Raw genomic sequence first — 17,289 nt, forward strand, 5'->3', positions numbered from 1 at the left:
TACCTTAAATTAAGTTTTGATTTGTTTATGCCATCTGGCACAATAAAGGGGTTGTAAATGGAAAGGCGAATAGCGTGTGGCAAGGTGGAACCGGAAGTAAGTTTCGCGGGGTGGTGGGGGGGAGGGGCGAGCGTTGACCTCCCCTTGTAAGCGCATTTACTTGTGAACTTTTCATAAGTTGCTAATTAAATGTTTTATTTTTGACGGCAAAATGAGAATATGCCCAATTAGCGTTCTGAAATCTTAAGTTCCTCGTGGCAATTCCGGGTTCAGGACCTCGGAAGTTTCGGCAAAGAGTTAAGGGGGTGGTGAAGGGGTTAGAGCGTTGACCTAGCTAGGTCGGTGATCTTTCTTATCACCAACTTTTATCTCTACCAAAAACACCCTGGAGACTGGTATCTTTACCAATATTTTTGCACTCCTCAAAGTTTTAACAGGTTTCTTTAATTATTAGCTAATATACAACTTTGATTTTCAGTATGGAGATATCTTAAGATACCACACTAATTTAAAGGTATCATCGGTAGAACTAACGTAATTCTAGCCTCCACACCGCAGCAAACCTGCAAACTAAGAAAATTCCAATTTTCCTGGATATTTACTTAAATATTCCCTTAAAATTGTCGGATTTATTTTATAATAAAGTTTAATTTTGATGAGAACCATGGATTACGAGCAAGGTAATAAAGTGTGTATTTTATAGAAATGTTAAAAGTATTATAGACTAATGTACCGGTACCATGTTTTATCAAAATTTATCCCTAAACAAGCAAACTACAACAGTTTATTATCCTTAAGCGTGACATGGGAATTTAAAATTTACAGATATTGGAATTTCCCCCATGACCATTAGGCTTATAAATACCCTAAAATATACTAAATTATATGTTTTTATTCTTTATGGAATAGTTTGGAAAAATAGGGAAAACTTTTTGCCTTTTCTCTTCTGGGGACAGCAAAACAAAAAAGTAAATCGGTCCCGGGGCTATGTTTTGACTTAACATACTTTTAGTGAATTTTCCATATAGGGAATATTAGCGAATTTTCTATATAGGAAATATTAGCGAATTTTCCATATAGGGAATAAGCTATTCATATATGTGTGTGTGTGTGTGTCGGTTAGCGCGATAGCTCAAGCAAAAATGATCCGATTTTAATGAAATTTGGTACAAACGTGTAAACCTACCTTTATTCGAACGAGTTTGCGAACCAGCATAATCAGACAATGGGAACAGGGGTTAATGGGGGGTTTTATGGGGTAAAAATAGATTTTCCCCATTTTTGATTCTAAAAACACAAAATTTCATAATTTCTCTCCAAACCGTTTTTTAGAGCTTAATAAAAGAAATAATTTTGTATATTGAAGTCTTGTTGTATGCCCAACGGTTACGGAGGTAATTTAAAAAATTGTAAATTGAAAATTCCCATGTTATTCTTATGCAGAATAAATAAACTTTTGTAGTTTGCTTGTTTATGAATATATTTAAACCAAATTTGGAAATTTGGTTTATCTAATACTAAGCTAACGACATTTCAATAAAAAAATACATCTCAATACATCTCAATCTCCCTGTAGCAGCAAACCTAGGTACTCACTAAAATTAATGTTAATTAAATAGGAAATAAATCTGACAATTTTTAGGGAATATTTTAGTAGAAATCCAGCCAAGTAAACGGAAATTCCCTTAGTCTGCAGGTTTGCTGCGGCGAGGGTATTTAGAATTGATTGAGGGTCTGAACCCCTTCTTCATCAACTCTAGATTGAGGGTCTGAAACCCCTCTTGGTCAACTCTATATTAATGGTCGGAAACTCATCTTAATAAACTCTAGATTAAGTTTCTAAAACCCTTGTTGATCAACTCCGGTGTGGAACTCACTATGCTAGAGTTTGGCGGAAGAGGCTCACCAATAAATGGTGGAAGACTCAAATTGAAGTTGACGGAAGAGTGGGTGGGTTCTTTGACTCTTACCGGATTAATGCCTTTGTTACTTTGTTGTTTTGAAGCCTATGAGGGTAGGAAAAGGTGTCTTCATAAACCCACTTATGAGAAATTCACCAAGAATCATTGTTGTCAATGGTATAAGGCTCAAACCAAAAAACTCTAAACATTTCTTGCTTTGTCTTTGGTCTTTATTCATAATTTATTTTTAAAACTTTTATTACAGCTGTCAAGTTTGGGCGGATGTCAAAGAAGCAACGTGAGAAGGTCGAGGATGAGGTTCGATATCACAGGGCGGCACAACAACGTGCGCAGCAGGTTGAGATTCCCGACACTACAGGGATAACCAGCTACGGAGATGGACAGCAAACGCCTTCATCTACGGACAACCTCCACCTCTTCCCCAGCGCTGGGTACGTCAAACAAGCCATACGCAATGTATCTTAAGGTTTTAAACTCAGCCCTAGATGTCCAGATTGAAATTATTTTGGTTCTGGATGTCTGGATTTTGGATGTTTTGGCACTTTTTGCCTGAATATAATATTGGTGAACTTGGCCTAATATTGGTACCCTCCTGGCTTGTCGGATGAAAATCCATTTTTTTTATTGCCATCATTCAATAACTGGAGTATATAATCCACCAGGCAAAAATGGGAAGCGAACGCACCTTGTTCAAACACTATTCACAATCTGTTTAGCATGACTTACGTTTTTTTAATGTTAGACATGAAATACTCCTGGTGATTATCTTATAAACAACTGTAGTTAAATGTACGAAATAAGTATTTCAATATATTCTACATTTAAACAAACATATCTGTACTAATAATAGGTTGAACACCTTTTTACGACTTCAATCCTAGGCGTCTTTTTCTGATGACTATTGTTTCGGGACAATCAGCCCCATTGTTAAATCTTCTGTCTTATTAATTACTGTTGAAAGCATTGTTATCGGCTAACATGCATCAGTCAGTGTACCGGTTCCGCACGATGTTAGTAATTTGTTTAGGCTGGCCAAAAGTATTAAATGTTGGAGAGAGAGAGAGAGAGAGAGAACAACTTTATTACAAAATCATCAAGATTTGAAATGGCGTCAACAATCAAAACAAATAGATTTCAGCACAATAACAAAGCAATCATTGTAACAGTTAAAAGTCATTCAAATCAAAGTCTTTCTAATTTAAAAATTCTTCAACAGTGTAAAAAGGCCGGAAAGACAACCAATTTTTTAAGTGGGGCTTCATTTTTTCTGCTTCGTAGTAATTCTTGAGCTCCTCTGGCAGTGTGTTATAAAACTTCGCTCCCAGGTATGAGGGTTTTCTCTCAAAAAGGTTGTTTGCGGTGATAGAGTAGGTTATAGTTCTTAGCAAACCTTGAGTTGTGTCTATGAACATTGCAAGTTTTCGGAAGACCTTTCCTCATTGACAGCAGTACGGTTTCGTAAACAAACATCGACACCACTGTCAAGATTTTCTTCTCCGGAAAAACTCTTCTGCAGCTATCTCTCATTTGTAGTCCATGGTTCAAAGAGCTTCCTTTTGTAGAATGAATACCCTTTTGAGATTGCTGACTGAAGAGCCGCCCCAAAGAACCATTCCATATGTCATACTGCTCTCGAATAGCGCATAACCATCACAGCCTCTGGGGTACCTATTGCTACAATCCTCCTGATAGCAAAGACGGTGCTGTTTAGTCTTTGACAGAGTGAGTCCATATGTTCTCGCCAATTAAGACCATAGTCGATCACTACACCAAGATGTGAGGTAGAATTGTGCTTTTGAATATTGTTTTTGTCGATATGATCTTGCCATCTCTAATTGTTTTTCAAACTCATTAATCTTAGTGTAAAGTTCTTCTTGTTTTTCTATAATTTAATTCATTTGATTAAGATCTGTCTCGTTTTCTTTGTTTGCAGCTAAAAACTTTTCTGGTTGTATATGGGCATCATTTACCTTAAGAGCCTTCTTTTTGTCAATTAAAACAAAACATTTACAAGTTAAATTGTTTCGTGTAAATATAAATGTTTCGTGTGACAGTGTGTGTATGCACTACATGTGGAATGCAACGATCAATGCTTTTAACAGTAATTAACAAGACACAAGATTTGACAATGGGACTGATTGCCCCGAATTGTCATCAGAAAAAGATAACTAGGATTGAAGACGTAAAAAGGTATTTAACCTAGTACTAGTAGGTACTCTTTATCAATCCAGGAGGCAAAACATGGATTAAAAAAATACATATATCTGGCCCATGCTAATACTTGTATTTAAAAACAATCAATTAAAAAACAAAATATAATTAATTTGACTGTCCAGATAGTTAAAAATCTTTCCTCAGTTATAATTTTAAACCTCATTAGTTAAATCTTGTTTCGTATATTTTACAAATAAAACATCCAGTTTGGAATTTCACAATGAATGGGGATTGTATATCATTCAGGAAAAATGTTCAAAGTGCTGTAACTATTAATCGAGAATCATTGTTCATTTTCTCTTTCTTGCAGGTTCATGCAAGATTCCTTGCTACCTCCGCTTTCAGAGAGGGAAAACTCAAATCGAAAGGATCTCCTGCTGTAAATCTTACCATTCATTTTATCATTTACAATTTTATGCTTTGTTTTGTTGACTTCTTCCTTTTACTTTGCTTTCCTCATGACAGACCCCCTAAACGTTCCTCAGACCGGTTCAACTACTTCTATAAATTGGATTTCCTCTGAATACTCTGCGATTAACTGAACTCAATAACATTTTTAGGGCCAATTTCATTTTGGGGGTTTCACACGACTCCAGCATTTTATTTTGATCGCAAGGTTTGACTATTAACAAATATTTTGTACACAATGTCTATTAATAGCAAACCTCTGGTGTGTGAAAGGACCAATATAAATATTCTCAGTGTTAAGAAGATCCAAGATAGCGAGTGTAGCACATGTGTGATGTCGCAGGTATGCTGGAGGGGGAGGAGTCTACAGCCCCGGCACGTACGGGATCTACGAGGGACACGGAGGTGGTCAGATACAATATCAAGACATCAGTACCGACCCTTGTGGAGTGGACAGTACGACGTACTACCCTGATACGATGCACACCGTAGATACGTCCAGCATAATGGGCACGACCATCCCCACAGGTAAATCAACTTAATTGACCGTCAAGTACTATTTGACAGACATTTGAGATGAAAAGTAACGAGGCACTAAAACTTCTAGAAAGTTGAGATTTACAAGTAAAAGAACGGTGGATAGTCTGTAGCGCCCTTGAAGAAAATTGAACCCTTAGGGATCACACTAGAGCCAAAACGCACTGATAGCCTCTATGTTAGCTCACTGCTATTTAGCTGTCTTCCCGTGAGTGTATTCGTTCAGAGTGGTTGATTGATTGATAGATGGAATTAGCAACTGCTATCTCGGTTTTTTACATAGCTTTGTACGCAGTCGCTATTATAACTAGGTTAGGCGTGAAGTAAACTAGCAAACTATTTGAGATATCAATTGTGTTTAAGAGCGCTGAGAGCAAGGAAGGTCTTCTAATACATAGTGTGGATAACTGTAAAAACTCCTTTTAAACATTAAATAAATATTAGGTCTTTAATTTAGGAATCTTGTGAGGATATTTCAATTGATCTGTCTTAGTGATCAAAATTTCTCTGTGGTACATAACACATTTTCCCCAGTAATATATGGGTCTATAAACAGAATATTATGTAGTATAGTAGATTTTTTTAAAGACCAATAAACTTTGTCTCGTAAATTTTATGCTTACAGATTTTTACAGTGAAACCCCAAGTTAGTGTTTTCCTGTTGCAAGTAATTATAGAACTGTAACTTTTTTCAAATTAATCAGTGGTTTTCAAAGATTTTAATGTTAGATGTTTTATCCTGAAAACCACAGATGTTTTGATTTTTAATTAGGACCTTAAAAAAAGGAAAAGCAGTACTTCACAAATGGATCTTTCTATTTGGTTGTAATAATTTAAAATTTATCAGAAGTTGAAGAGAAGACATCAACCTAAAAGTTACTATGGGTATACTTGAGTGGGAAAGGGTCAAACCAGACTCAAAGAATACAATAACTCTTACCCAAATTAAATCTTCAATCTGTCAGAAACATTGTAGTCTTCAAATATTTGTGTATATTGTATCACTTATCACTTTAAACAAACATACTATAGAGGAGTCTCCACACAATATATGACAACTTGTGCCAGGATGAACTATTTACCATTCAGGTAAGCCTGCTGTCCCAACAGCGGTCTTCAAAACATGACCTATGTGCCCTATGTGCAATCTATGATATAAATTATTTTATACACTTGGAGTTAATTGATTGACACTCTTTCGACGTTTTAAACCAATTTGAAGTTTTTGAGTGATGTTTTGGATAGTTCATTGATGCAAAATTTAACATTGACCTCTTTAGAAGGGCAAAATCTCCTCTTCCATTTTTTACATTATATTTTTGATTTATTTATCGATGAAAACCCCTAAAAACATTTTGTCCTTAGTTTTGAATAATCCTCACTAATTATAGTTTTGTACTATTCTAAAGTTATGTTGCCAAATGCTAGCAGGAGTTGTATATTTATAAATATACCTGTTTGCATGACAGCTTTCATAGTACCTGAGTGGTTTTGGTTGGTGAAGTGAACCAAAAGATTTATGGGGCCATGGCTCTGATAAATCTATACATGCTGTTATTCTAACATTGTTGGCTGAAATAAAATGTTTTATCTGGTAAATGGGCTGCCTTCCTTTATATTAAAGTGGTTTTAAGTTATATTAGTATGTAAACAATCTAATTACAATTATTGTGTTTGGGGGATAAAGTTTTCTAAGGTTTAATATACTTAATAAGGCTTAATATACTGCTTAATATATCAAAATTTAATCTTACTTACCAGTTAAGCTATCGAAATTACTTAAATAAAAATTTAACATTAAATATTAAACATTTGAGACTTTTATTGATCAACTTTCATTGTATTAAAAAAATAGTAATGTGTTTTTTAATTTCAATTGATCTTCCGTGAGTTAGATGTTTCAAAACTAAATTGAGTCTAATAGTCGTTCAATTCGTTGTACGACTTATCGGAATTGTGCAAATACGCTAATGGTTCGTCCAAACAATTTTTCCTCATTCCTATTCCAGCCACTCATTGCAATACATAATTGCCGGGAGCTATGATTTATCCTCACATTTTTATTGGATACCGATGAAACGATTGTCTCATAAGCCGCTGTCACACAGAGCTGGTTTTTTCACCGCTAGTAACTAGCAGCTAGAACCAGCATAAAACCGTGTGATTGATTCTCCAGCTGCTAGAAACACTCGCATGAGCTGGTATCTCTAGCCGCTGGAGGGTTAAAACAGTTTAATATTACAAGCGCTTGAAGAGTCACTAGCAGGTCATTTGACCATCCAGCTGTTATCTCTAGCGCAATTCCAACTCCGTCTGACAGTATCGTGCTAGTTCTCGCAATAAGAAAAGTGAATTTAAATAATTTAATGCATTTGAACTAATCAAGAACAAATTTAAAACTTCATGTTTATCATGCATTGCCATAATTTTCTCGTAGTTACGAGTGCTACATCTCACCTATATTAACTAAATGAATGTGTTTTTTGTGTTGATAAAAGATAAAATAACCTTTGTTATCGGCATACCACAACTTATTCGATTTTAATTTGCTAATTTACATGCCCGTAGTAGATATAAATAATAGTGTTTATATATACAAATTATTTTTTTCCTTGCACTCTTTTATTTTTATGATGGCTGATCATAGACAGAACATAATTTCTAAAACCAACATACGACATTATTTTTGGTAACCACACACACATGGTCCCAATGGCCCATTTACATCACCAGACTTGTAAGTTGTAGCGCTAGTTCTCCAGGTTTGTCTGACAGGACTTCTAGCGTGCTGGAGAACTAGGTGCAGAAACAAGCTCCGTGTGACAGGGGCTATAAGTTGTAGCGCTAGTTCTCCAGGTTCGTCTGACAGGACTTCTAGCGTGCTGGAGAACTAGCTGCTGAAACAAGCTCCGTGTGACAGGGGCTATAAGTTGTAGCGCTAGTTCTCCAGGTTCGTCTGACAGGACTTCTAGCGTGCTGGAGAACTAGCTGCTGAAACAAGCTCCGTGTGACAGGGGCTATAAGTTGTAACGCTAGTTCTCCAGGTTCGTCTGACAGGACTTCTAGCAAGCTGGAGAACTAGCTGCTGAAACAAGCTCCGTGTGACAGGGGCTATAAGGATGGGGACTGGACAGTTTATTGGATACTACAATGAAATACTGTCTCATGTATTTAGGAAAGGGATGGAGCAGTAGCGAGGAAAGTAAAAAACAAGGCACTGTTGTCTGAATCGAAGTAGCTCTCTTGAACACTACTGGAGCTGGTTGGAGACCTTAATGTATGGACAACCCGTATATTTGCACAATTTGGATAAGCCATACAAAGAATTTAACTAAACTCAATTCATTTTTGAAACATTTAACTCACCAAAATGCTCACTCATACAGTCAATAAGTGTTTGTAGATATGACAGTTTTAAGTTTAAACAGCCAATTTAGTTGGGTTGGCAGCCTGTTAGCTACTAGTTGCTTACTAATCGTTGGGTGCACTCTATCTAAGGTGGTGGTAAATGTGTGACGACGGGGCCGGGGCACATGGCACCGCGGGGGGCTGTAGGGACAGTCAAACTGGAAGCAGAGTCGGGACAAGGTGAACCTGCTTCCCCGCTCGTCACCTTTGTAGATAGCACCACATCTCGTCAGATGGAAGAATCGTCTTTACCTCGTAAGATTTGCATTGTTTATTCATGGAAATTGAGTGTTTTTCCTCTGTTGGACAAAATACAAACTCCTTACAGTAGAGTCTCGATTATTTGTTATCCGACCGCAGCAAGGTCGTGTTTGAAATCATTATATTAAATGTTCACCATTGTCACCCCTATTTGAGGCTTTTAGTTTGTTTTAAATGAGATCTTTGACTACTGATACAAGTAGAATATCCATCCCCATGTTAAATTTGTTGCCTATCATAAAGTACTGTCAAGTGTAGGTGCCAAAAACCAAACAAATATGTTTGAGTATCAACAATTAATTGTGGCAAACTGGTTGTTTTGGTATACCCACTGCAGTGTACAGTAATACCACACAAAATAACACACGACTTCTTGATCAGCACCTGGAGGATAAAATAAAATGGAAGGTTGGATAACCAAAGATTAGATAATTGAGACTCTACTGTTCCTTTATTTAGCTGACTAAGGAACTATGAAATATTATACTTGATTAGAAACAGTTCTTTATCATTTCTGTGGGAAGTAAAAATTGCATCAATACGCATTCAATGCCCTGATAAAAATAAATCTTACATCTGTTGAAGAATTATTGTAGAGTTAGAAGTATGAGTTTTGCCTCAAGCTAATTATACGAGGCATTGATTCAACTCTATAATTCCTACTATAGGAATAGGAAAACTGGTGGATTACAAGAGTGACAATTATTGTACTTCAAAATTATTACTTTTTTCAAATTTAAAAACTTTGAATGGTGTTATTTCCCTACACTTATACCTACCAAGATAGATTTTTAAAATATGATATACCGGTATGGTTTCTTTATTTTATTGGTTCAATATTAGTGCATGTTGAAACTATAAACTTCTTCTGCATGGCTCAGCAATGCTTTTTTATGTCTAATCGAGTTTATATACTTTTAGAATTCATTAAGTGCATATCACTGTCCGATATGAACATGCTTTTAAATCTCGCTTAATAAATTTACAGAAGATATTTTGAAACAATAAACCTAATAGGCCTATACATTTTCAGTTTAGTAATGCGTATTATAAAGGTCCCCCCGTATTAGTAATGCCCCTAAACTATGGTCAAGATAACATCATTATTCAATATTTTTATAATATTTTCAGGGAAGAATAGTTACATATAGTACATACTATAGTACTATTAATAGTAGTACATATAGTTTTCAGGGAAGTGTTGAAGTGAGCTTTTCAAGCAATTTTATTTACTCTGATTTATGAAAATGCATGTGCTGACTTCTCTGATTTTTTGCTGTCAGGTTGACTCTGCACTGCCATACAAAAAAAACCTACGGTCCACGAACTGAAAAAAAATGTTTGTTATATGGCAATTTCTATTCTATTTCTTTTTAATGCATTTAGAGTTAGTTTAAGTCTTGCTGTCAAATACTCTGTTTTGAAATATGTGCCTGCTAAAAGCCACCTTAGAACAAGTAACTACCCATATATTTTTTGTAGGCCTACTTTAAAAAAAAAGAAGAAAAGTATTGTAAAATGTGTTTGTTACTTTTGAACCAATTGGACATTGCTAACAAGTTTTGTAAATTATAGTAATAAATATATTTTAATTTTAATATATCATTTGAATTTGACTTTTTTCAGATCCTGCACAGATCACAGAGTTACTAAGCAAGACTATAGCAGATGCTCACGCCAGAACATGTCTCTACTCAGTAGAACACATTCACACTATGTTCCGTAAGCCTCAAGACCTCTCCAAAGTAATGTACTACAAAGATATGGTGAGAATCTCTTTTTCACTGTCTTCTACTAGAAAACCGTACATTTACACCTAATAATGACATACATTACTACAGTTACACAACTAAATTTTTACCCGATAGAAAATTATCAAGATTTATTTACAGAGAAGTAAGGTACAGATAAAAAATTCAATGGTAAACTTAGGTGGTGTCTAGGGCCAAGACCAACACCGCCCCCCTACATCCCTCATGTACTACAGTGCTCACGGTGAAGGAAGACCAAGTGCTCTGTGCGATAGGAATTTCCACACAGTGCTCACTGCTCAGGCTCTTCCTTGCACGTCACCAGTGTATATCCAGCACACATACCAGAGCTGAAAGCGCTCCGTCGTCAATAAACAAGTTCCCTCTGTACTTGACTTCTCTGTGATGTATTTTCGGTGTTGCGGGAGAATTTTCATAGGAGTTATTGAGTATTTCCCCATTATGGCGGTTAACGGCGATAATGTCCTTGCGTGTTCAATATTTGGATGCTATGGCGGGTGACGATACTGATTTCCCTGTGGTCGCAGGAGAAACAGCAAAGGTGTTGTGATCGCCGATTAAAGTCAACCTTTCATTACCATAGAACAGTGGAATAAAGACTAAAAATTGATTTTGTTTCTCATTATTGCAATTTTTAAACAATTTCACAAACAAATTAAAAATGGACCCTTGTTGCACTAGAAGAAAAACACTATACCAAAAATCAAGAAGGAAATAAAAATCCTACCTGTTCCGTCCCAATCAACAACAATCGCGCCCATCCCTATCCAACACCTTAAAATATTTTGGAAATTTACATCTTTATTTACTTTAAAATTAATGAAAATGTTCGTTTTTTTACAGTCACATGAACAACTGTGGTTGGAGTGTGCACAAAAACTGACGACAGTCATACAGCAAATCATTGAGTTTGCTAAGATGGTTCCTGGTTTCATGAAACTAACACAAGACGATCAAATCGTTCTTTTGAAAGCAGGTATGGCACTTGTTACTTAACATCTTTTGGATTTTCTCCATTCTTAAATGCATGCGAATACTATTATCGTTTAGTTTTTAGTATCAGTTACCAACATTAAATCTAAAAATCTTCAGCCAATGTTTTTGTTGCCTATTTAAAATCTAATAAATAAGTCAATATTTATTGCAGAATAATTTTTTTTGGTTCAGAAAAAAACAATATAGCTTTTTATTTGGTTTCACATTTTTTCAATAGCTGGATAGAAATTGTTCCACTTTAAACTGTTACCAACCAAATTCTAATATCAGCTACATAATAATACCGTATGGAAATGAAATGAAATATACTTATTATGCTTTAGGTATTTGATTTTGAAAGTGGTAGTTTCGTTACCAATGAGATTTTGTGTGAATTATTAATTTTACATGTTGCTAAATGTCTTATCTAGTTAGAGTCTTCAATTTATCAAACATATATTTAACACTATATGGTAACTCTATAGATTTTATTGGAAACACTTGTGATGCCTCTAAAGACAAAGAGAGTTTTATATTGACGGTAAAACTAAAACTATTAGTTTTAGCCATCTCCCAAGACAAAGTGTTAGGAGTGTAGGAAATAATTATGAATGAAGTTTTAAACATGTAGGTATTTACATCAAACAAAAATACTACATTAATGTGAAAGTTCTGAAAAAAGAAAATAATAATATCATAAATATTAGCGTGTAAAACAAGAACGGATTTATGTCCAATAAATGCACTCTGCGTAACAACTTGTACACATATGTGAAATTATATAAGATATTTGTATCCCCAAAGCCATTGATGCACCAAGGTGAAATTGGTATTGTATAGGTTAGCATTAAATTTCCCTTTGACCTCAAAATCTAACGTTGCTGGATGTACTGTACTATAAAATTCAACAGATGTGGTTATGGTGGTATTTTAAGTATGAAGTGTATAAAACAATAACCTGTTTGGATTTACAGGGAGCTTTGAATTAGCGATTCTCAGAATGAGTCGTTACTACGAACTTAGCCAAAACTGTGTGCTGTACACGGACACGCTGCTGCCACAAGAGGCGTTCTACACCAACGATCCCAACGAGCAGAAACTTGTGGCTCTGGCGTTTGAAGTTGCGAGGGGAGTGGCCGAGCTGAAGCTGACTGAGACAGAACTTGCCTTGTATTCTGCGTGTGTTCTGCTCTCACCAGGTTAGTAAATCAGTTTTGACGTATTTGCTCGGCCTCTTGATTTCATCAGTTGCTTTTTTAGAGCTGTCTGCATCCCGATATCAAATTTCTAAATTATATTTTAGATTTATTGTTTGTGCTGTTAGTTCAGTGATTGAGTTGGGATGTACCTTTTTCCTGAGGGTATCAGCTACAGTTGTCTTTTAAGCTTTTTACACTTATTTTGTGACTCAGACCCCGTCAAACCTTAGTCAATTAATGAACTGTAGCATTATTTCTATGAGCTCTTCCTGAGACATCCACTCCTTTGAAAGGGAAGTGTTGATTTTGTTTCCCCAAAGATATTGGGCCTTGCCTCGCCATGCTTAACCTCATAATCTCTCTGTCGATCAGACTACTCTAGATAAACCTCAACTAAAAACCATTCTCTTACGACTTTGAGGTGTAAAAATTCAACCCTTAAACCTTGCCATGGTTTCAAGAGTGCTTTCCTTAACCTCATTCAGATACATGTTGTTATAAAATAAATTATCTGCAGTCTCTTCTAATTTCAAACCTTCTTGGTTGCTCCCCAAGGTACAGAGGAAACACGCCTATGAAACTGTGCACTTTAGGCTCTGGTATGTTTTACTGGAAATATACTTGTGGCAAGCAAGGAAGAACTTAAATAAGGGAGTACTGTGCGGAAATTCCTATTGGACAGGGCACAGGGCCTTCCTCAACCAAGAGCATTGTCGTAATGTACATGAGAACGAGGTGGTGGTGGTAGACCCTACACACTAGACTAGTGCTAGACACCAAACTAGTGCTAGAAACCACTTAAGTGTACCATTTAATATATCCTCTACCCTCTATACCTTACTTCTCTGTGGTAAGAGACATGACTAACATGACTGACATGTTACCAAAAGGGGCCAGACTGAGGCCACATTTTAAAACTTGTCAGCCATTTTCTTTTCCTACAGAATATCACCATGTTATACCTGCCCAGCGCAGACACCGTTGTAAGAAGTCCAGCTTAAAATCCAATTTTTTTAGGGATATAAAAAGTAAGAGAGCTTAACCAGTAATGTCTGTTGCAGATCGGCCGGGTCTAAAAGGCCTGGGTGAAATAGCAAGACTGGGTCAGGCCTGTTTACGAGCTTTACGGATGGAACTTGAGCGCAACCATACGATGCCCATCAAAGGGGACGTTACTGTGTGTGATGCTCTTCTCAACAAAATACCTACGCTTAGGTAAGGGAATCTATCTCTTGTGCATGTTTTGTAGCTGTTAAAATTTCACCGATACTTGTTAGGTCAGTAAATTTAACAAATCATTAAAAATAATTTAAATTTATACAAGGATAAGACTTTATCAGTTATTATTACAGTAAAGCTGTTTTAAACAGCATGCAGTTTCACCGAAACCTGGGTTTATCAAGACCATAATAAAATTTAGCTTGGCAACGGAAAGTGTCCGCCGTGACCGATAGTTGGCCTAGCTTAGCTAACGGAATTTAATAAAGGTTATGAAGACCCAAAACTGATATACAGATTAACTCCAGAAAACCATTAGTGATTATTTTAAGGAATAGATTTTGGGTACATGGTTTTAGATTTCCAAATGGCAGTAATTTAAAAATAATGTAAACACAAGTGTAGTATATCTTGAACTGAAATAGACTTAAAATTCCAACCATTGATTAACAAAAAAGACAGATGATCAAAATGGCCTTGCCACCTTTACTTCGGTTAGCGAGGGTTCCTAGAAGATAAATTGTATATAGGTACAATGCAGAACTATTGATGGAAGGCCAAAATATTTTCCAAAACATCTAATTTTAGCTTTACTTGATGATGCTGAAAAAACTGTTCTGCCGTGTTTTTAGATATACTGATAAAAAAAAAACAGATGGTCAACTTATAGAAAGTTCATAAGAAAACTAAGATTAAGTTACTGAAAATTATATACTTATAAATAAAATAACAATCTCAATAGATTTGAGGTCTATGTAGCTATGTTTAAAAGCTTATTTTTTAAAATTGTAACTCAACTTTAAGTATCTTCCCAAGTTTGTCATATCAAATAAATAACTTTGTCAATCACACCATCATAATAATCTCATTTTCCCACAGAGAACTCAGTATGTTACATATGGAAGCGCTTGCAAAATTCAAAAGATCGACGCCTCATCTGGAATTCCCTGCACTGCACAAAGAACTCTTCTCGGTGGATAGCTGAGCAACGTAAGTAAACCAACCAATATTGTTAGTTTTGTTCTAGGAATAGCTCTACGCTAGGATTTTGAATTGTAGATCAAAGGAGGATATCAGCTATTTTACCTTAAAAGAAATACAGATAGGCCATTGAATACATTGAAGACACATAAAACACACAATATTTCGTCCAAGCAGCACTTGACAATGTCTTTTTCTACACCCTCTGTGGACGAAATATTGTGTATGAGATCAAGATCGTGTTCCTTACTCCAAATACTATTCTAGCCGCTTCCAACCCACCCCAATGGGGCAGTTAATCTGGTCATAGTATTGAAAAACTTTGTGATTCATGCTCATTACAAGTAAGAACCGTGTTTTGTGGTAAGGTTTCTTTAGGAAGGAGGTAAATTTCTTGTGTTTACTGTTGCCAGTTGACAGAAGTGTTTGCAGAAAAGTGGTTCAACGTAGAAAATTAGCATTAGTGGCTTAGGGAGTGTGTAGAAACCTGTACAGTATATATACATCGATTTTATACATCAAACTATTCAAACAATTATTTCAAAGATCTCGCAAACTAGTCCTTCTCGCAAATAAAGCTCGATGTATTTGCACAATGGGCAGTGTGATGGCAGTGTGTTCATCAGTCTCCATTGTGAGAGTGATTGAATTTGAGGAATCTTTGCTAGCAGTTTGGCATGTTTCAGACTTCCATGGCTGACCATAGTCCTTGTAGTCTTATAGAGACGTCCTCTACCAGTAAGATATTCTTTCTCATTTAGTCCCACCAGTATCTGCATGCAAACTTCCTTGAATGGTAAATGAGACTGATGAACAACACCATGGAAAACATTGTGTTTAAGACCACCACTGTACAGTTGGATTTTTTTAGCTAGAAGCGTTTAAGGTGTGGTGAAATATCTTTGAAGATGAACCTATTTGGCTGTAGTGCGATATGTGTTCATACGTTTCAAATTTTGAAGTTAAATCAAAACAAACAAACTGGCATATTCTTGGAATTGACAATAGTTTAATATTACTCTAGCCTACTTTTATAAAAGTACTTAGCTATGTAGAGAATATTTACTGTGAAATAGAGACCTGATTCCTAATTCCAAATCAACTAGTAAGTTGTTATTTAAATACTTTCTCCAAATTATAAGTAATGGTTGATTTGAAAATGATTAATTATCTGAGCAAATATTAAAATATTGAATCTTCTGGCAAAATTAATGTTGATCATTATACAGTGTGTAAATTAAGTATGGAAACAAATCTGTATTTTTAAAACCGAAATAGATAGAAATATTCTATTTGTGGCAATAATAGTTAACAAAGATTCCGCAATTTTTCACATGAAAAATATTTTTTTACCCCCCTAACAGGGTAGGTGGTAGGGGGTGACTTATTTTCTTCAAATAGCAACCCCTATTGAGTGACCCCTCATTTTGAAGAGTTTGTCAAAAGAAACACAATGACGCAAATCCGAGGTGAATATCTCACTCCTAGCCCAAATGGCGGATATTCCAAAATTTGATTTATTGTACGTGAAAAGCACCAATTTCACAAATAATGGAAAGAAATCTGTATTTTTAAAACCGAAATAGATAGAAATATTCTGTTTGTGGAATTGATTGTTGACATAAGTTCCGCAATTTTTTTAATCAACAATATTTTTTCAACCCCTTTAACAGGGTAGGGGGTGGGAGTGACTTATTTTTTTCAACAACAACCCCTATTGAGTGACCCCTCATTTTGAAGGGTTTGTTAAAAGAAAAAGAATGACGCAAACCCGAGGTAGATATTTCACCCCTAGCCTAAATGGTGGGTAATGAAAAATTTAATTTTTGTAAAAAAAAGCCCATTTTGGAATATCCGCCATGTTAGCTAGGAGTGAGATATTCACCTCGGATTTGCGTCATTGTGTTTCTTTTGACAAACCCTTCAAAATGAGGGGTCACTCAATAGGGGTTGCTATTTGAAAAAAATAAGTCACCCCCTACTACCTACCCTGTTAGGGGGGTAAAAAAATATTTTTCATGTGAAAAATTGCGGAATCTTTGTTAACTATTATTGCCACAAATAGAATATTTCTATCTATTTCGGTTTTAAAAATACAGATTTGTTTCCATACTTAATTTACACACTGTATTAATAGAATAATGTGGTTGTTGTGATTAGGACGTTTTGTTTGGAAATCTCTTAACACATAAATATAGACCCGCCTTTTGGGTTTCAAGTTAGGGACCAGAATTAAATACTCTCGAGATGACGAGATAAACCTCTTTAGAGTAACGTTTTGACCAATTTTAACTATAATTAACAGCTAATAGTATTGCTGATAATTCATTAATGCAATCAGATTAATGCACCGTACAAACATGATAACGTTATACGACAGGCCAAGGAAGCAAG

General features: G+C 35.6%; 1 protein-coding gene across 8 annotated transcripts in view; it reads left to right on the forward strand.

Annotated features, from left to right (window-relative positions):
* The window catches only part of LOC128998075 (probable nuclear hormone receptor HR3), a 123,594-nt gene that overhangs the window by 102,164 nt on the left and 4,141 nt on the right, over positions 1-17,289 (forward strand). For 7 of the 8 annotated variants that reach the window (XM_054424061.1, XM_054424060.1, XM_054424058.1 and 4 more), the window contains 8 exons: positions 2,167-2,353; positions 4,888-5,072; positions 8,580-8,744; positions 10,377-10,516; positions 11,366-11,498; positions 12,472-12,696; positions 13,758-13,911; positions 14,794-14,904. In XM_054424061.1, coding sequence (XP_054280036.1) covers positions 2,167-2,353; positions 4,888-5,072; positions 8,580-8,744; positions 10,377-10,516; positions 11,366-11,498; positions 12,472-12,696; positions 13,758-13,911; positions 14,794-14,899 — 1,295 coding nt within the window. In that variant the 3' untranslated portion in view covers positions 14,900-14,904. The remainder of the gene's footprint in view (positions 1-2,166; positions 2,354-4,887; positions 5,073-8,579; positions 8,745-10,376; positions 10,517-11,365; positions 11,499-12,471; positions 12,697-13,757; positions 13,912-14,793; positions 14,905-17,289) is intronic. The other variant, XM_054424062.1, reaches the window with a different exon arrangement.

This window comes from Macrosteles quadrilineatus, unplaced genomic scaffold, assembly GCF_028750875.1.
Source record: "Macrosteles quadrilineatus isolate MER2022 unplaced genomic scaffold, UCM_ALF_1.0 Scaffold_7__1_contigs__length_78375512, whole genome shotgun sequence".
NCBI lineage: Eukaryota > Metazoa > Arthropoda > Insecta > Hemiptera > Cicadellidae > Macrosteles > Macrosteles quadrilineatus.